Raw genomic sequence first — 21,826 nt, 5'->3', positions numbered from 1 at the left:
CACTTGTACCTAGGGGTTACCACGTTCATAAATGGTGTGCAATTGTTAACAGTAAGGCTACGTCGGCATTAGGATTATTTGCTCTACTGGCTTATCTACATAAAAAACATACATTGGTTGTTCAGTAAATGAAACACAAGACCTCATGTACTGGCTGCAAGCGGTATAACAGTCTATTGGGTCATACGGCATCTCTGTGTGCTTCCACTTTTATACAGAGGCATCAACAGGAGATATTCTGCCACAAAAGCATGGCTGCTATGGTATAGTGCACCATATGGTAACTTTCTGCTGAATGAGGCCCAAGATCAGGCTGATCCAATCATCAATGCAAAACAAAAGCCATTTGGTTTTACTTCAATGAACTGGGGCAAAAACTTTTTGTGGCTGGCTCCAAGCACAATACTTAGTAGTGACCAATTCACTATAATTTAGTAAACAGTCTCCTGACCAATGGTTCAGCCAAAATGTAGGAACAATGGGCATGTCATGATCACTACACTTTCCACTGCTCCATGTGCAAATAAGCATGAAAACAAGGTCTTCAACAGCCGTGCAGCAGACAAATCCCATACATTAAGTTATTAAAATAAAATATTTCTATTAAAATGATTACTGCCATTTGCTGAGCCCATAGCACCCTTCAAACAGCAGTATTCGCCACTGATTTTTGGGAAGAAAGATCGCAGCAGGATGCTGGGGAAAAGAAAAAAGTGCCCTGCCCGATCTTGCCAAGGACTCCGCAACGCAAGACTTACCACTGGCCATTCAGTGGGAGAAAGCTGCGTCAGAATGCCAATACAGAGCCAGCATGTGGAAAATAATGAGGAATCGGAGATGACTGTCTGCAGTGTGAAAGGGGCCATAGAGTACGGCCATATGATATCAGTGATGTAGCCACTGCCACCTATTTCTTATTACTGGCTAAGATTGTCCCATCTCAAGGATCCTAAATATATATATATATATATATATATATATATATATATATATATATATATATATATACACACCTCATAGAATGTAAGCTCTTTTGAGCAGGGCCCTCACGCCTATTGTTTGATATGTTTATTCCTTTGTCACATTGTAATTGCTCATATTGTCTGTTCATGTTTCCTCTGATTTGTAAACTGCTACGGAATATGTTGGCGCTATATCAAGTTTATGATTATTATATTGCTTTAGAAATGCTACTTTGTTTTCCTGCTATGTGAAATTGTGCCTCCCATCGATTACACACCATTTCCATAACCACAGACCTGTGAGATAGGACAAGTTATGTCACTCCCTGCTCTCACTGTTATCTGCATCTCTACTGTTCAGTTAATTGTAATTTGCTGATAAAGCAGTATCTGTTATCTCTCTATGTAAACACACAGATAACACTGAGTCCATCTCTACAAGTAGGTGCATATTATCTGATAAGCATTTATATTAGCTTTCTAGTAATAAGTACTGTGATACTTCATAGTGTCCTGTTCAACAAGCTGGGGGATGGGGGGAATTGTGGGGACAGAAGTTAGAAGAAGAGACAGCAGGCAAAGCTGCTGAAACAGGAAGATGGGAAAACCCATTTAAAGCACTAGTGGTCCCAGTAGTGAATGTGGCAGCAGCCATAGGCATGTGGTGGTTGTCAAAAGCAGGACTCTTGAACCAAAATGGCTGTAGCATCTGTACAGGCCGAGATTAAAAGAAAATGGTCTCCACAAAACACAGTTTGCAGGCAGCAGGTTATGAGCTGGAGTTGCTTTCTGACATATATAATATATTATATATAGAAAAATAATCAGTACAGTGGTGTCTCAAGTATGTTTACTGTACACTATAAACTTGAGGCAATAACTCCAAGAGAAACTAGCAATTTGTTCCAAAGACCCCAAATTGTTGCTAAAAATAATAAAGAAGAAAAAAATTCTAAGATAGCAAATCTTAACAGAAGTTAAAAAAACAAACAAAAAAAACCTGATGGAAATCACTTTCTAGGATTGGGACAGAAGATTTTTCATATTCCTGAAAAATAACATGGGGCGTCTGTCACCTTAAAGGGGTTCTCCCATCTCAGTCTTTCAGCCAGGTTGCATGCAGTGTCTGTTTCTCACTTTCTATATTTCTCTCCCTCCCTCCTGTTGAAATGGGACAAACAACACTTCTGCAGATCAGATAATATGCAAATTCTTGTACAGAATGGACTTAGTGTTATTTATATGTTTACACAGAGAGATAACATACTGGGCTTTATCAGCAAAGTGCAATTAGTTGAAGCCAGCAAGAGCAGTGAGTGACGTCACTTGTCCTATAGATCTGCGGTTATAGCAACGATGTGTAAACAACGGGAGGAATAAATTCACATAGCAGGAAAACAAAGCAGAATTTATTTAGAAAAAAGGCTTCAATTTACATAAGCTACCAGTGTAGATAGGATCCTTGAGATGGGACAATCCCTTTAAAGGAATAGCTCATCCTCCACTGGAGACTGTTATAGAAACTGTTGAAAATCAGCAGAGAAAAACGTCCTACACAGGAAGGATGGGGGGGGGGGAGTGGCTTGAATGATGGAGACCTAGGCGCCAGTGTTACTCTAGTGTGAAATAAACTTGTTAAGCTGTTGGAGCCTCCAGCCTAGCATTGTATATTGGGTCCAGTTTCAAGATACAGTGGACCAGAAAAGACAGTTGTATGTTAAAAATATTGTATCCTAAGGCCTTTTAACTTGATGGACAACAGTATGGCCTTTTTTTTCCGTTAGGAATTCACGGGGTAGTTTTACTTAGCATGTAAACTTATACAGAGCAGCTTGTTAGTTTCAAAGATATTAACTACCAAAAAGGACCCACCCACTGGACTCCTGAAGTCAGACAAGGCCAGAAGTTTAGCTAAATGACAGGTTATGCTAAATATTTTCCTACAAAAAGGAACAGACTGCTCAGCTCCTGCTCTATAACTTGCTGCCATTTTCAATGTTACAGATTCCCCTTAAGGTGACCAGCTCACTGATATAAAGGCAAGGTGTATTGTATGGTGTTCTGCTGAACTTGAGGGTTGTCTTGTATGAATCTCCCATACCTGATCCACCTACAAACATGTTACTAAAATGAAGTTCACCTCATATTATGCAAAAGTATTAACTTTCACATACACTATAAACAATCACCAAAAACCGTGACAGGATATCTTAACTTTGGGGACGCAAACACCATGTGTATGCTTATTGCTTAAAAACCAGGGAAGACAATAGTACATTAAAATGCACATATAAAAAGGAGCATGGCGAGCAAACAACTGCCCATATATCTGTAAATTATTAGCCTATATAGCTTTAGACTAATTAAAGTGAGCAAGTTATTAGGTCCTGGGGCTATGGGCATTGTGAAGAGTAGAAATATGTTATGTGCACGTTTGTCCTGTCCATAAAACACGTTGAAGAAGCAATTATGAGAAGTTCATCAGCAAATTGACCAGAGACATTTCCCAGTCCAATGTCCAGGTATACAAATCCATCTGAATGTTCTAAGATTCTGTAAGGCATTATACACCTGCAGTGACATATGATTCAGTTTGTGATAAGTTAAAATGTAGAAGAGCAAGGTTACAAAAACTCGGATTTAAAACAAAAAACAAACAAAACCAAAACCTAAAAATTTAAAATGGTCTTCAAGTTTTCAGTGTGTTAAATCAATCTTCAGTTCTCTAAATAATCTGCATTTTGGTCCACATTAAGGCATCACATGCCAAGGACCAATCAAAGTCTGGTAAGTAAAGCAGCTCAAGTGGGGACAGTGCGTTACTTTAGTCTTGGATCCTCATCTTCCTCGGCCGGTTGGTTGACTGCACGTTCATTCAATTCATTTTTGACTTCTGTTAAAGAGAATAAAAAAGAAAATCTGGAAAAAGGATTCTAGTAATAAAAGAGAAATACTACGGATTGTGCTAGAGATCTGTGCTAGAGCACTGGTTCCCAAACTTTGATGATGGGAGCCACCCTTGAGTGACCACTTTGTTTGGGAACCCACACTAGTATACCTGGTCCAATTAAAAACCATTACCTGTGTTCTTCTCCTTAAAGGGGTATTCCCATTTACATAATTATTTTATAATTTGTATATAATTAAAAGTTAAATATTTTTGCAAATACAAGTAATTAAAAATTCTGCAGAGTTTTAAAGATTTTCTCTAACTTTCTTAGTGGTGACAGTCTGTTATCTTGATCGGTTGCCATGGATACGACCACCAATGCGGAAACTTTCTAAGGTCAGAAAATCAGCCATGATTTCCTTATTGTGGCCGGGATATCTTCTCATACATGTTGTGTCCCTGCCTGATATAACCCAGGTACAATAAGAAAATCAGAGCTGGGTCCCAGACCATAGAAAGTTTCTGCATTAGTGGTCGTGTCCATGGCAACCGATCAAGATAAAAGACTGTCACCACTAAGATGGTTAGAGGAAATCTTTAAAACTCTGCAGAATTTTTAATTTCTTATATTTGCAAAAATGTTTATCTTTTAATTATCTATAAGTATAGATATGACTATGTACATGGGAATACCCCTTTAATGTACGTTTCAGAACTGTATTGTACCTGGCACTGCTGCGCACACCGGCTGCCTGCACTTTCACCAGCCATAATGGCCTCTCTCTTACATCCTGCACAGGCACTGCACTGGCTCGCTGCTAAATGCAATTCAGTTCAGCAGACACTCCATTATGAAGAACCTCCTGAACTATAATTCCTAGAGGGCTCAATTGAGGGGAAAAACCATTTAGAATATTTATTGGCTCATATATATATATATATATATATATATATATATATATATATATATATATATATATATATATATATATATATTTATTTTGTGATCATATATTCTCTTACACTCATTGACCATCCATCAGACACCCTGCTCCTACCTCCCATCTATTCAACAGCCTGTTCCTGCCTCCCCTCCCAACTGTTCATCTCACACCCTGTTTCTGCTAGCCTAGTTGTTTGACACCCTGCTCATCCATTGAACACTGTCTTCCCGCATCCCATCAGTTTGACATTCTGCTGCCACATCAGGACTGCAGCTCTGGACAAATATCAGTGAAAGGTCTTAAAAAGGGGAGCATATCGGGCCATTATACTGCATGAGAGGGAAAAAAAGGGCCACTATACTGTGTGCGTATGGCACTATAAGGTTTGTGCTGTAAAGCTATCTGCAGCTAGCCTGCTGTCATCTACACTGCGGGTGAGAATTTCTACAAGTCTCATCTACATGCTGAAACTAAAACCAGAACATGTCAATTATAGCTGCTGGTCTCACCCATGGATTTTGGGAGATTATGAGGGCATGGACGAGCATCTTGGTAGTTTCAGGGGTGAGGAAGGAGTGGATTCGATGGATGTTCTTGAGCTGGAGACGGCAGGAGGTGTTGAGGGTTTGAACGTGTGACTTGAAGGATAGGTCGGAGTCCAGGGTAACCCCAAGGCATCGGGCCTGTGGGACTGGGGAAAGTGGGGTCCGTTAACTTTGATATATGGGTCAGGTGGAGGGGCCATACGGGGTGGGGTGAAAATGATGAACTCCGTTTTCTCCATGTTCAGTTTGAGAAAGCGGGAGGAGGGGAAGGAGGCTATGGCCGCTAAGCAATCTAGAACTCTGGCCAGCAGGGAGGTAATGGCTGGTCCAGAGATGTATATTTGGGTGTCATCGGCATAGCAATGGTATTGAAAACCATGAGATTCTATGAGTTGACCCAGGCCAAGGGTGTAGATGGAGAACAGGAGGGGTCCTAGGACGGAGCCTTGGGGGACACCTACAGAGAGAGGGCGAGGTGAGGAGGTGGTGTGCGAGTGGGAGACGCTGAATGTGCGGTCGATGAGGTATGAGAAGATCCAGGAAAGGGTCAGGTCTGAGATACCAAGGGATGAGAGAATTTCTAACAGGAGGGAGTGGTCAACTGTGTCAAAGGCAGAGGAGAGGTCAAGGAGGAGGAGGACAGAGTAATGGCGCTTGGCTTTGGCGGTTAGAAGGTCATTGGTGACTTTTGTTAGGGCAGTTTCAGTGGAGTGCCGGGGTCTGAAGCCTCACTGAAGTCTGTCAAAGAGCAGGTTGGACAAGAGATAGGAGGAGAGTTCGGAATGGACGTGTTGCTCAAGCAGTTTTGAGGCGAACGGGAGCAGTGAGATGGGACGATAGTTGGCAGGAGAGGACGGGTCAAGGGACGGTTTCTTAAGTATAGGAGTGACAGTGGCATGTTTAAAGGCAGAGGGGAAGGATCAATTGGCTAGGGATAGGTTGAAGAGATGAGTTAGGGCCGGAGTAATGACTTCAGTGTGCTTGGGGATGAGATGTGACTGGATCGGGTCAAGCGCGCAGGAGGTGAGGTGGGATTTGGAGATTAGGGAGAAGAGTTTTTCATCAGTGATAGTGGGGAAACAGGTCAGGGATGAGGAGCAGCAAGTAGTTGGGTAGAGGGGTTGTCGGAGGTGTAGGGTGAGTGTCTCTGATGGTGTCAATTTTAGTTTTGAAGTAAGAGGCAAAGTCATCAGCTGAGATAAGTGATGTCGGGGGGGGGGGGGGGGCAGGAGGACGGAGAAGGGAGTTGAAGGTGGAGAATAGCTGTTTGGGGTTGCAAGAGAGTGCAGATATGAGTGTGGTGAAGTAGACCTGCTTTGCGGAGGTGAGTGCGTTCTTAAATGTGAGGACTGCCTCTTTGTAACTGAGGAAGTCTTCCTGGGAGTGGCTTTTCTTCCAGAGGCGTTCTGCAACCCGCGAGACACGTCTCAGTTTTTCAGTCAGGTCGGTGTGCCAGGGTTGTGTATTGATCGGTCGGGCTCTGGTGTATGTGTAGGGGGCCACAGAATCAAGGGCTGTGGTGATGGTGGTATTGTAGAAGGCAGCAGCGGCATCTGTGTCCTGGAGTGAGGATATGTCAGCGAGTGGTAGGAGAGAGTCTGCATGTTTGCAGCAGCAGAAGCTTTTAGAGGACCACACTGCAGTCCCAACTCATAAGGCGCAAAGGGACCCACTGATGCCCAGTCACCCAAGTGCTTTATAAGTTTCCTATGTGACTGGGTTTATATGCCTGGAGGACATACAAATGTATGCAATGATTTCAGTCTGGTTGAAAACAAACCACAATACTCTTGTTATTAGTCATTTAGTTAAAAGATATACACCAACCTCTTAGGTTCTGATCATTAGCTCTCAGTTCCACTTGCTTTTCCCTCTCGGGTTCAGCTTCATTCGCTTCATCTCCATTATAGTCATTTAGTTTTTCTTCATTTTGCTGGATCTGTTTCAAGTCTTAAAAGGGAGAAATTATTTTTTTTACATATTCTAAAAGAAAAAAGTTTTCTATCGAAAACAAAAGGGCGTTTTGCAAAAGTTTCTGAATTTGGCGGTAGATAATAAACAAGCTCAATGGGGCATATTTATTACCGGCCTACAACAGTTTTATTTTAGAAAATAAATAAATAAATAAATAAAAATTTGAGTTTTTAAACTCAAATGGGATTTTTACTCCACTCTTACCACTTTACAAAGAGGCAGTGGTGTGCGGTCTGGACCTACTTTCTGACCACTACAGAGACTATGGAGCAGTCTTCTTCCGACTCTACACAATGCAGATATGAGTTGATCGATGATGGAGCTAGTGTGTGTTAGACTCCTATCAATCATATTGATGACCTATCCCAAGGTAAGCCCATTAATATCTAGGCTGATGTAGTCTCAGACAAACCATTTACAGTTTAAGCTGGCTGAAAAGGTCCATAATACAAATGAAAGTATAGCCTATATAAAAAGGGGAGTAACTTTGGGCCTAATGTCAATATCTATTATCAATGTACAATTTGTTAACTGATAGAAGTTATAGTGCTTACCATTTTCATCTTCTGGCTGACCATCCATATTTATTAGGCTTTCCCTCTCAACTTCATAATTTTCAGGTTCTTTATTAGGATCCTCAACATCTTCTGCTTTGGGCTCATCATCCTTCCCATCTGCTTTTGCAAGGTTAAGTTTAGCTTCACCATTCTCCTCTTTCTCATCCTGCTCTTCTTTTATTTCAGATTTTTGTGGTGGAAGACTAGGCTTCTTTTCTTCCACAGCAACATTAACTTTTATTTCTTCTGGAAATTAAGTAAATGATAGCATCACTATGCAGGACAAATGTATCACTTATCTGTCAATAACAGAATATTTCTACAAGAACTTTAGAAAAACAAAATGCTTTGCTATGGGTCCCTAAGAGGTTAAGCATTTACAGTTACACTGTGCCACTTATATCTGTGGCATATTTGTTCTGAGGCTAAGGAAGTTGCCTGTTGTGCAGTCCAAGCCTTAAGGACTAGACCAGTGGTTCTTAACCAGGGTTCGATCAAACCCTAGGCCCTATGCACGGTTCATTTTGTGTACCAGTAAAAAAAACATATATCTACTGTATGCCTTGAATTTGGAAATAAATCATATTTGATTTATCACTAAAGAAGGGTTCAGTGAATGTGCATATGAAACTAGTGGGTTCGGTACCTCAAACAAGGTTAAGAACCACTGGACTAGACTGACTGCAAGCTGACAATTGATTTCAATGGGACCATGCACAGTTTTTTAGATTGACCCTTAGTGCATGTTTGTTCTGTTTTTTTTCTGTGGACTACACACTGAATTCCACTCTGTTCCTGGAGGACAAATTATTTATCAACCATGTGAATAAAGCTTATGGCAACTTGCTGCAACAGGAGGTTTACCCTCTGCCAGCTATCTGCAGCAGGAGCCCAAATAGCCTATGCTGTCCCAGTAACTGGCTAAAAATGGAAGGTATCAAGAGATTAATTTCTGTGTTCCCTGCAGGAATTCCCTCCTACAAGACTATGACCATGAAGAAAATCCTAAACACTGAAACACTGGGAGCAAGATTATCTCCTGTTATCATGAATCATTCATTTACAGGTTTAGTGTTCCTTTTAGGTCTGGTTCCATCTACTCTAAATTTAAAAGGGTTTTCCGGGGAATTTTTTTTTTTTTTTTGTTAAAAAGGTCAGTCAATGCTATTAATGGATTAATAAGTACACCCATATACCTTTATCAGTGGTTTGAGTGATTTCTGGATTTCTCCGGGAGCTCCTGACATCCTCTGCATTTGTTTACTTGCTGTAGATTCCTATTCATTTATTCTACAGCTATCATGATGCATTGCTCTTCACTCAGACCTATCTCACACTACCTCCTCCTCCCTCCCTCTCTCACACTTCCTACCTGTTTTCCTAGCTAGCCCACTCACTACTAGCTCTTCCTAACTCAGCACCCCCTTTACCGCCACCTTAGCTGCCTTCCTATCCAGATTTTCTGGGTACGGGAGATCACTGCCAGCTCCCTGGTGACATTCCATTACCGGAAAGTCAACGGGGGAGGGATGTGGAGTGTGTATGAGTGTGTGGGGGGTGGTAGAAAATGTGCTTGGGGTGGTCACATGACTGCCCAGTGATCTGGGTAAATATACATTTTTGGTAAAGTAAGTCTGAAGTTAGGTGCGTTTAGCTGGGGGTAAAAGTATGATTTTATCCTGGACAACCCCCTTTAACGTTACACATACTAGCACAATTGGCAAGCACCCTCTCCCTTTAAAGAAGAATTTCATATTAAGTTTCAATTGAGTGCGATTTATTCTACTATAGTGGATATTTTTTATCTTTAGTGTTGGCTGCATTGTAGCACTACTTCATTAGGACAAAGCTACTTTAATCCGTGACTGGCAGACTGTGCAGCACCTTCTATCTTATTCTAGGCTCAGGTTGCTTTCATCTTCCCTCATTCTGAAGCTCTGTCATGCATTGTAGGCAATCTGAACAAAGCACGGGGTAAACACTAAATCAATCCATATTGGGTAGATTCCCATTATTGCAGCAAGTAGGCTACAAATAAGAAAACTCTCCGCATGTATAGCCTAATGAACCCGAAGACATAGGAAGCCTGAAATTTTCCTACTCTGAACAATGATTTACATATGCAATGAACAAACATAAAATGTTGTAGAAAGTACAGTGTATCATTTATCTTGTGCCGATCCTATGCGATAGCCTGTATTACAGTCTGAATTCAGGATTCTCTTGAAATCTCCCAGCATTGCTTTCATGCTCAATATCAACATAGAGTTCCTCAATGAGGAAAACCCCTTTAATGGTAATGTTAACATTCCCCAGCAAACTTAGAGGTAAAATATTGATACAAAAAAAATGTATGCAACAATATATTTCTCAATAAAGGCAAACCTTTAATTTCTGGCAGAGGAACATCCTCCTTCTTAGCGTTCTCTTTTGGCTTCTCAGCAGTTGCTATAACATCCTTGGGTTTCTGTTCTTCTTCTTCTTTGATATCAATCACTTTCTGGTTAACATCTTGTTTTGATGTCACAGACTAGATAAAAACACAAAAATTATATATAAAGGAGGGAATTTATTTTCTTAACCAATTTATTTTTTATTAGGCTTTTGAGTGATAAGGTTTACAGAATTAAAAACTTATAGGCCAAACAAACGCTGTAATAACAAGACCGTAGTATAACACAAAAAATCTGGAACACTGTATAATATGGCTACCAAATTTGTGAGTAATCAACATAATCCAACTTTCATGGATAAACATTGCTCTTGTTTTGGATAGAAACAAAAGGATATAGATGCATCATGACCAAGTGCATATAATCAAACAACATTCAAGCGTTGGGGACAGGATGCTCCAAAATTTCTTAAAAGGAAAAAAAACAAATATAAAACTAGATTTTCACTATAATTTCAGGCACAAGTTATGGGAAACACGCTGGTCGGGAGGTTTCCTCTTCCTGTTAAAATGCCACCTACTGTTCTTGCTACTTTTTAGTAGCAGAGAAAAGCTTGAAAAGTTGAAATGTTTAGCACAGATGTAATGTGCTCTACAATTTTAAGTCACAGAACTGCAAGAAATAGACGTACTTTTCCCTCCCAAATTTGGGAGGAAAATGGGGGGCGGGACGTCTTGCCCTGCAGGCCCTGGGCTTGGAGGAGAGGTTGGCCTGGTGGTGTGAACTCATCCCAACATCTCCTGTGCTATTAAGACAAATGCCAAGTCTGTAAAGGTGATGGCGGCCGCTCTGCTGCAGAGCAGTTGCCACAGATACCGGGTCATGGTTGTAATGTACAGTGGAGACCCGGAGTTGATTCCTGTGATCAGAGTCCACTATGGAGCACATCTAACAGCATGCATTCTCTGCTTGAGCAGCCGCTTGAGAGGTCATATTGCAGTGCAGGATGTAAGCACATTGCACATTTAGAAGCCCAGATCATAGATCTAAATGAGCAAATTGCAAGGCTAAGATCCATTGATAACTTGTGAAGGAGTTTGTTGCTCACAGAGCAGGAACTCGCTGAGGTAAGTGCAGAAGGTGATGGTAGCATGAAGGTGCAGGAAAAGGATAAAACTGACTGGGTGAAAGAAGCGGGTTAGTGGGAAGAGTGCCACGGAGGTTAGTCCTGAAATGGCATTCCTAAACAAGTTTGCTAAATTGGCAGATGGCAGGAATAACAGGGGTAACATCAGTGCAGCAAGACACTTCCTCTGAGAACCAGGGGAATGCCTGCTCCAGTAAGATGGAGGACAGGAGTGCAAAGTAGGCCAGACACGTGCTGGTAGTTAGGAATTCAATCATTAGGAGAACAGACACGCAATTTGTCACAAAGACTGGGATAGTCGAACAGTGTGTTGCCTTCCTTGTGCTCGAGTTCAACACATCGTGGATCGGGTTGACAGATTACTGGGTGAGGCTGGTGTGAAAGCAGTCATGGTGCACCTAGGCACAAAAGATAAAACTAGATATAAGGGGAAGGTCCTTAAAAATGATTTTGGGGATCTAGGAAGCAAGCTGAAGTCAAGGACCTTCAAGGTGGTATTTTCAGAAATGCTACCTGTACCACGGGCCACACAGGAGAGGCATCGGGAGATTAAGGTGTTAAACAAGTGGCGCATAGCAAATTTGGTGCCAATGTTCAAAAAGGTGTGCAAAACTGAGCCTGGAAACTGTAGGTTGGTAATTTTGGGTGGAATGGAGTACAATGATATATTAATAGACTTGTGGTTATTTAGTCACTACAGAGAGAACTAATATTGTACAAATAGATGAAGGGACAGCACAAAAAACTTTCAAATAATCTTTTTACTCCTAGGTATTTATTTTTGTATTGTTTCCTTTGTTGCTGCACTACCTTTTGTGAGTGAAAATAAAACTCTACTTTTGTTTTGGACTAAACAAACTGGACTTGTGTGTCTATGCCACCCCACCTAGCAACCCCAGACCCTGACATAGTCTTAGGACTAATTTAGGAAGTTTGCCCCCCTTCACTTTACAATGTTTCTTCAGTTCACTGAAGTTTCTGAGCATTTGTCTATCCATAGCTCTCTTAACAACTCACTGGAGCATTTTAATTGAGTAGAGATCTGAACTGTGACTAGGCCAGTGCAACATCTTGATTCTTTTCCTTTTCAGCCTTTTTGTTGTAGATTTGTTGGTGTGCTTTGGATCATTGTCATGTTGCATGACCCAAATTTGGCCAAGCTTTACATGTTGGATAAATTACCTTATATTTGAGGAGTTTATGGTGAACTACAAGAATGAAGAGGCTCTCGTCTAATAACCCTTCAAAATCTGTCATACTTGTTCAGTCTTTTCCTACTTGTACTTTCACGAACTTGAAAATTTTACATGCTACCTGGAGCCTGCAGAGACTAAGGGCTCATTCATACGGGGCAAGAGGAGGCAGATTTTGACACTGAATCCATGTCAGAATCTGCCCCCTCACATTTGTGGTCTTTGTAGACCACTAGCCTACTTTTTTAGAAGTTGAAAAAAGAAACGAGCTGCCCTTTCTTCAGGCGGATTCCGTGGCTGATTCAGCTCCGGCGTCCACCTCACGGCAGCACCCTCCGTACTAGGCCCATTCATTTGGGCCTACTCCGGAGCGGGAAGCCGTGACTGCCGGAAGCCGCGACAGTCGTGGCAGGCACATTTTGGCCCTATTCTGATGCGGCTTTCCGCGACAAAATCAGGACCAAAATACGCCTAACCGTGCCCCGTGTGAACTAGCCCTTAGGCTCTATGCAGATCATGTTTTTTTACATCCATTCAGCAGATCTTTTACGGATCTATGTGAATAGATGGCCATCTGTTTGTGTCTGTTTTATTGCATGTGTTAAACAGATCTGGTAAACAGATACTTTTATAGAGGTAGTCATACTTGCTGATGATCAATTTGTCTACGGCATTTGTTTGGCACTACCTGGCTGCTACTTGCCCTCTTAATTCCTAAGCAAAGTTCTGCTTCATTTTTCACACACTGCTTCTGCATTTTGTCCTAGTTTGTGTTACATAAATAACGACACTGTAATTTGTCATATATTGTTGTCCATCTGAGGTTGTATTAGTCTAATTTTTTTAAGATTTTCAAAAGTACCAGATTTTTTTCTTATTAGGCACTTTTCTCAGGACTATCAATTACATTTTTTACTAACACCCATAATGCTGCAGTAACCTGAAAAAAATGTGGAAAGTTTAGTTGCCTCTGACTGAACCAGACAGATTTAGCGAAACAGCTCTGATAATAGGAGCAAAGGACCTTTTTATTACGATTATTCCGAACAAAATGTTAGACTTTTTGTATGATGCTAGCTCACTGTAATATCTTTCTAAAAAGGTATGGATACATAGAAATGAGATGTTGTATAGAAATAAAACAAACATGATTCTGTCCCACCTTTATCTTCTCCACTTTGGTTATAATGGTGTTTTTTTCTCCATCCTCATTAGCTCCATTTGCAGTTAACCTGCGAATTCTCTCTTCACACTGCTCATTCACCTCTCCTATCTTATTCCTGCATTGTGTCCTTGAAATAGAAATTGGGAAGTCATTCTAAAGGTAAAGATGCTTCAGTTATAAGTAAGGAAACAAATCAGATAAGATTATAGAATGGTAATAGATGGAAGGGAGACTTGAGCTGGCAAATCACTAAGGATAATGTCACCTGCTGTTAGAGAGGCCCTCCTGTGCACAATGAGTTGACAGTACATACATTTTGCATAGTTAAAATATCTGCTGACCTTTTAACCCCCTTTATGAATTGGAGGAAATGCAGACTTCCTCTATATTTTCTTAAAATGGCCACCAGCTTCTCAGACTTCTCTCTGTTCAATCAAGGCCGAAAGAAGTAACTCAGATCACCCCAAACGTGTAGTGTACAGAAAGTAGTCTGAAAAGTTAGTGGCCATTTTACAGAAAGAGGAACTAGGACAAGGAGAAACTCCAACAGGGAAAATGCATATTTTCTTTTAATATATAAATGTGTCCTGCAAATAGGAAAACCGAGCAGAAAATGTTTTCTTATGCAGTGAAAAAAGCATATGCCAATAGTACTCTCTTTTTGTGATAGGTTGGACGCATGGTTCAACATATACGTTGTGCATCTGTGTTGGGAGCTTTCCTGGAACATATTCCAACTTGACCCTCCAAGCAGAAAAATATATTTTGTTACTAAACTAAATCTAGATCTTAGAAGTACACGAGTGAAGAAATCCAGCATCCACCAGGCAGGAAAAGTAAAATTTTACTTTTATTGCTTCATAGTAAAAACCATTACAGGATACCCAAGGGTGATTGCAGATGGTACAGCATAGAAACAGCTACGTGTTTCGGGACCCCTCGTTGCCATGAGGAAGGGACGATTAGGGGTCTCGAAACGTTGTAATGGTTTTTACTATGAAGCAATAAAAGTTAAATTTTATTTTTCCTGCCTGGTGGATGCTGGATTTCTTCACTCGTGTACTTCTATGATTATCGTTGGCTGAGTCCGCCTTCATCCATGCAGCCCCGGAGGAAATCTAAGCTAGAGGGGTGAGCTGGACTTGCTTTCTAAATGTGTATGTAAATCTAGATCTTGCCTTGTGTGCTACTGCCATAATTTTTGGGGAAAAAAAGTTAATTCCCAGTTAATGTCTAATGAATATATAAATGGTCTACCGCTGGGAATAGCGTAATCTTTATAGAGCACTGATGTCTTTCCCAGGGGTAAGTTCACATGATGGTCAGCACTTGAGGTGAATGGTGCAGGTGCTCATAAAAGAAGCAAGAACCCCAACAGACTATTGCACATAGTACACAACACTCTTCAAAAATGTAAGTGCAATTTAGTTCAGTTTGTTTAATAGCATTAACATGCTAAAGCAATACTACACAGACAAAGTGACTTTTTTCTGACATTTCTATCCATCCCACACTCTACTCAAAGTCGCACTGATGGTGCAGGGAGCTGGTGTGTAGAAGTGCATGTGCCACCATTTGTTGCCTTGGAGCAATGCATAAAATATTTCACAGGGAATGACTTCCATTTAAATCACATTTTTATATTAAGCATATTAATTAAGAATTTTTGGTGATGTTTATAAATTTTCCAAAAAAATATCCATCCAAAAAATCTTCCATTATTTGCCACTTAGCCTAAAACATTCTGTGACTTCCTGTTTCCTATAGAAGGACCATGGCCCATAGACAAAATGCCCTGGAGTAGACCCTATCCTTGTATGGGAGAGTTTTCTGGCATGCTCTGTGACCTGGGTAGAGGTCATTCTGTAGAGAGGGAAGTAGATAAGTTGTAAAATCCTCGATGGTGACTCATGGACTCTTTGTCTTATCTACATATGCAACAAATAATGCTATCTGTGATCATCAGTGGAGTGACTATTGCAAAGAAATAGGAAACAAAACAAAAAAAAAACCACTTTCAATATCAAAATTTCCTCTCTTCTTTGTTTTTGGTTTTTTTTTTTTTAAATTTGGATAATACCGTGGGAGCATTTTAAAATCCTTACCAGAAATTCTTTAAAAATGTTTAAGGTAAAACTTGTTCATGATATCACACCCCATATTTGCCATATTTGTTATTTACTCTCAAAAACAAAACGTAATAAAAACTGGTCAATATCTTATGACCCACATAATACAAGGTCTTGTGAAACTACACTGAAATAAAATATAAAAAGTTATGAAAGTAGAGAGGGATAAGTGTCATTTTCTGGCAACACATTCCTTTTAAGCTTCAGATCAGGTCAACCAGCTGATAGGTAACTAAAATGGAATGGACGCACCACAAGAGCACACAACAATCTCTAATGTTAATCCCCAGGGGATATCATGATTTTGTATCCCCATGTAACTAAATTTTCCACCTCTCTCTCAACAGATTGCCACCATGGACTTCCCCATACGCGACAACCAAAAGGACAAATTAAGTGACTAACATCTTGCCAGATCTTAATCCCCCCACACGTCTTTTATAATTTCAAGCAATTGTTTAAAACTTTTCACAAAAACGTTAACACCCCCCCCCCAAAAAAAAAAAAAAAAGAAACAAAACCTTTACACATGATGGAGCAACATAAAGAGAACATAAAATAGGACACAGTAGTTAAAAAAAACCTCTAGACAAAAGGTAGACGTAGAATTACCTACCGTACCCGTAGGAGCCTGCTTATAATAATTAATGAGGTACAAATAAAATAAATTATGACCAGCTGCCCAAGTGAGAAGGCATAGCCCCTCAAAACAACCCGTTTCCACAAAGTAGATCAATTTAGTTTTACTTACAACTCATAAGACAGCTTCTTGGTCTGGCTTTCTTGCAGTTCTTTAAGTTCCAGCTTAGAGTCTTCTAACAGTTTCTGAACATTATCTAGTTCAGCTGGAAAAAAAAGTTGACAAAGTGACACATACAATGCAATTCCAGTAATCCACCAATAACAGGACCCAGAGTTCCACTCTAGGATTTTTCCTGTATTTCTTTTTGTTTGTCCTTAACAGAGCTTTAAAGGGGTTGTCTCACAGTTAGACCCTAGTACCACAGGACACGTAATAAAATGCCTGATCATTGGGAACCATACCACTAAAAACCTCACCATTAATTTAAAAAATAAAAAAAAAAAAAATTTTTTTACTAGTGAACATGGAGACCATAGCGGATGTTCCATTCAATCTCTAAGTGCCTCAGATACAGCAGGTGAACAGAGTTTGATTATTTTTGTTATTCCCATAGCATTTGAATGGATTTGTAGCATGCATATGGTTCTACTCAGAAGGAGGGCATGGGCTCCCTATTTCTGAGAACAGTTATGTCCCTAGCAGGTCCCAGTGTTCGGGCACTTATGTATCCTTGTGATAGGTGATGAGTTGGGATTGTCTGACAAAATTACACCATTAGATTAGCAACTGTCTTTTACAAAAAAAAAGTGAAAAAGGTCTGCAGTAGCTGAACACAAAAAGGTAGAGAATTTTTTTTGTTTGCAAACAATCCCTGGTGGCCAAACAGTGCTGGCTAATTTTCTTGGTTCCCTATATATACACATGGTATTTACTTAGGATACTACATTTGTGAACATACACCAACCACCTGAGAATTTTTTTCTCCTCCAGGGATTTCTGGGCTTGTGTGGTGCTATATTTGCATAGTTCTCTCAACATCACAAGGCTTTATTCAAGGCCTTGTTCACACTGCAGTTTTAATTTGTTCTTTATAAAAACAGATCACAATCCCTCCTTAAGAAGGATATTGCACTTATAATTCAGACTCACCACTGTGCTTACCTCTAAGAAACTGCAGTTATGATTTTTTTTTTTTTTTTTTTGATCATTTACCTTCCATGAATAATGCTTTATTGAAGTATATACTTGGGGCTAGAGAATAGCTTCCCAATAATCAGTGTATGACAATTTTGGAAAATAACCCAGTTCCACCCGTCATTTAACCATTTCTTCCTTCTATCTGTAATATGCTTCAATTATCCTTACAGAAAAATATATGGCTGGAAAAGGCTGGAGCCAACTGAGAATTATCTACAGGGTCGAAGACAACCTGCTAATAGGAAGCGAATCCTATCCACACATTGCAGAAATATTTTATTTTATATGGTGTCATTGGGGTGGGGCTATAACCTTTAATAACGGCATTTTATTGGCGTATTATTTTACTTATTTTTTAAATTATTAAAAAAAAATTTTTTTAACTTCTTTTATTATTTTTTTCCAGAATGTGTCCCATAAGGTGATAAGAGACCTTTGTGGACATCTGATCACTTTTTTCTTTGTACTGGAGGCCGATTTCTCCTATAACTGGGGCTAGTACATTTAACCCCAGTTGCAGGAGGAATACAGCCTCCAGCATGTTGTGTACACAGTATACAGAGCTGATCTGGGTCCTGCAGGACTCAGCAGCTCTTGCAAGACACTGATCCCGGCAGATCACGTGACTGCCGGGTAAGAGGGCGGCCGCATTATGGCGGCGCCCAAAGCCGTGTATACAGCGCTCATTGAGCGCTGTATACACAGCGATCGAGAAGGCAGAGACGGGAATGAACCTTCCCTGCCATCTCTCTGGAAGCTCCGGCTGAAGTTACAGCCGGCTCCCAGTTTCAGCAATTGCACGATCTCGTGAAATAGCTGTGTTCTGACAGGACATACCGGCACGTCCTGTCAGAACAAGGCAACCAATTCCCGGACGTTTATAGCCTATGGGCGGTCCGGAAGTGGTTAAAGGGGTTTTCTTAACAATGCAACCTATCCTCTAAGTTGCAGATCATGGGAGTTCAAACAAATAAGACATGCATTGATCACAAGTTCATGGATAGTGTCTGGCATTTTAATAAGATACACAATGTCATCAGAGCTATTCCTCATCTGTTACTTTTTAATCTATGACGTCAAATACCAATAAATGGTTAAAATATAACGTTGCTGAGGAACAGCCTGCTTGAACTGCTTGCAATTTCCTGATTAGTACTCAGGATATGCCATACATGTCTGATAGAAATAGGGCCTTCACCTATATCTAGGACCCTTTAAGTAGCAACATATTCCTTCATTTCAATAGCATATTGGTTACTGATAGGAGGGGGTGGCGGTAGAGTCGTCTACAATTCCAGATGGAGTCTGTTTAGAAGCAGACAGGAGGATACAGTGCAAAAAAGTACAATATGCACAGAAAAAGTCGGTATTACAGTGCAGTACAGTTAGGTGAGGGGTCCAGTCATGGAAATGTGCTTCAGCTGGAGTACAAGACAAAATGCAAGCAAAGAAACAGCTACAGAAGTATGAGACTATTTACCTTGCAGATTTAGTATAAGGCCGTCTTTAGTAATTAAGTCGTTCTGTAATTTCTCCTGTGAAAGAAAACACACAGAGAATGACTTCTTCCTCAAAATAAAGAAATATAACATGTGAATAATGTAAACCCTGCCAATGGTCTTGCTGCCACAACAGTTCATGTTACTGATGTGCTGGGACATTGTGTGACAATATGCCTTGCACTAACTTTCAGGCTCACCTGAGACTATAAGTGTGGCACATCAACAGCAGTTGCCACTTGCCGGCATAGATTGGGACCACCACCAAAGAATAGCAAACTAATCCCTCATGCAGACCAATATGGGTAATTACTAAAACCAGAAGGGAGATCAGCACAGTATACATTCATTTGTGCTCAATTTTAGTGGTGCTATATAAATAAACAATAGTAATAGTAGTAATAATAATAATAATAATAATAATAATATAGTGGTTGCCACACTGGAATTGTAGTGTAGTGTTCAATCCTCAACATAATGCCTGTCACGCAGCTTTGGCAGTACACCAATATTAACCTCCACTTTAATTTTTATCAGTAGGGGGTTGAAGATTTGTTCACAAAGGAGGAATTTGGAACTGAATTTGAGAGAGAGAGACAAAAAACCCCCCCAAAAAACCTCTAGCAGTAAAGAAGCGTTGGTGATAGGGGGCACCCATCCCTCGTCCCTCTGGCCAAGCTAAAGCATACCAATAATTCCCTAATCGCCCTCACTATAGCTATAGAGCCTTATACAACAATTGCACCCATCGGAGAAGTTTGGGCCCAAATCACATTTTAAAGGAAGTCTCTCAGCAGGAAAACTGGTATCAAAGTAATGACAGTACCTTATACAGCGGCTTCTGTACTATCTAAAAATGCCTTTCTCATTCTGCATTGCAGCTCCATTTTCATGTAAATCAGCATTTCACACTTATGCAGATTAGGTGAAAAGGGTTTTAGGGGCGCTTCTGCTGGAGCTTCATTCTCCACTCTAGGTAATGACCTATATTACCCAGCCATTACACAGTTCACTTGTCTTATATTTAACCTTCTTAATTTCCCAGATAAATATACCCAGAGAAAAATTTTTATAGCATTGCATGGACCAAAAGTGCCAAACACAAATACACAGTGCACCAAAATTAAAAACTGACAAAGTTGCTGGCCAACCTTGATATTTATTGAAAAACTGTCTACAATTAAGGATGTTTCTCCTTAAATTTTAAAGTAAATTATCACAGGGGAATGGTCTGAGATAGCCCTCAGTGTATATACTGTATAATATTCCTAATGTTAGGACTCAGTCTGAGCCCAGTATGCCATCAACCCGCAATAGAGTCCTATAGGTGGATAACACGCAAACGTACTGACAAAATCTTGTAGTCCCACCTCCTCTAACAACTTCCCAAACGGAGATAAAGCGGTATTATGGTTACAGCAGGTTACCCTCTATCCAAAGGACTGGGGGTAACTTTCTGATCAGGGGTGCCCCACCTCTGGGACCCACACAGTGGAGCAGCATGGATTGTATGACCGGCCGCCCTGGTCATAACTGGGGTGCAAAACACGTTGGTCTTCGTGAACAGTGGGTGTCCCAGAAGTGGGACACCCACCGATAAGCAAGTTACCCTCAAACCTGTGGATAGGGGGCAACTTGGTGTAGCCAGAATAGCCCTTTAAAGGTTCCCTGGGCATTCCCATTTCTACTGCAGAATCTGTGGCATCCACCACTGCATTTAGGTCGCCAATTAAAAGAAGAGGAACATACAGCAGCATAATCCGTTTCTCCAAAACTGCAATAGGGTGGCATAGTTACATACGGTAGTTCTTACGGTTGAAAAGAGACATATTTCCATTTTGCACTAAAAAGGCATGTAATCTTTTTAACTCTGTCACATTTTGCTTCGGTGACCTGGGGTAAGCTATTCTTGAGCTCTTCTTCTCCAGACGGAAGGAGTGTCCCCTTGACTTTTGAGGGATTTTGAATGAAACAGCTTTTCCCCATATTTCTTGTATGGGCCATCTATATATTGTTTATAGGTTTATCATATCTCCCCTCCCCACTTCTTAAGACTAAACAGATTTAACTTATTTCATATCTCCTCATAACTGAGGTCTTCCGTGCCCCCTATCAGTTTTGTGGCCCTCTGTTGAACTCTAGGACATTCTTTCTATGAATTGGTGCCCAGAACTGAACTATATACTCCAGATGGGGCCGAACCAATGATTTATAAAGTGGTAATATTACATCTCTATGCTCAGAGTCCATACCCCATTTAATACATGACAATATCCTGCTTGGACTTAGCAGCCGAGGATTGACATTGCATATTGTAATTTAATCTATGATCTACAAGTACACCCAGGTCCTTCTCTACCATAGACTCTCCCAGCCCCCCTCCAGGACAGTAATGGCAAAACTTTTAGAGACAGCGTGCCCAAACTGCAACCCAAAAGTGTGACCCCAACCGGAAGAAGAGGCGGTTGCTGTTGAAGATGGAGGCGTCGCTGGAAAGAGGTCTCTGGCAGCAGTGGGGACGCCCCCATCGCCGTTTGAGTGCTCGGGCCCGCCCCCATTGCTTCGAGAGAACTCATTTGCATACCGGTTAAAACCGGTATTTCTAAGGAACGGCGCCGCGGAGACCACGTCTAAAGGTAAGAGACGAA

The 21,826-nt window shown here is 40.7% G+C and overlaps 1 protein-coding gene across 1 annotated transcript in view; it reads right to left on the bottom strand.

Annotated features, from left to right (window-relative positions):
- Positions 1-996: 996 nt before the first annotated feature.
- GOLM1 (golgi membrane protein 1) overlaps positions 997-21,826 on the bottom strand; it is a 55,626-nt gene continuing 34,796 nt past the window's right edge. Inside the window, exons 4-10 of the mRNA XM_075278049.1 lie at positions 19,160-19,214; positions 16,651-16,744; positions 13,768-13,897; positions 10,258-10,402; positions 7,870-8,118; positions 7,169-7,291; positions 997-3,855 (exon numbers count right to left, since the gene is read on the bottom strand). Of these exons, the coding sequence (XP_075134150.1) occupies positions 3,782-3,855; positions 7,169-7,291; positions 7,870-8,118; positions 10,258-10,402; positions 13,768-13,897; positions 16,651-16,744; positions 19,160-19,214 (870 nt within the window). The 3' untranslated portion in view covers positions 997-3,781. The remainder of the gene's footprint in view (positions 3,856-7,168; positions 7,292-7,869; positions 8,119-10,257; positions 10,403-13,767; positions 13,898-16,650; positions 16,745-19,159; positions 19,215-21,826) is intronic.

The sequence above is a fragment of the Leptodactylus fuscus genome, chromosome 1 (assembly GCF_031893055.1).
Source record: "Leptodactylus fuscus isolate aLepFus1 chromosome 1, aLepFus1.hap2, whole genome shotgun sequence".
Lineage (NCBI taxonomy): Eukaryota > Metazoa > Chordata > Amphibia > Anura > Leptodactylidae > Leptodactylus > Leptodactylus fuscus.
The sequence above is the reverse complement of the archived record's forward strand: the minus strand, read 5'-3'. Positions and strand labels throughout refer to the sequence as shown.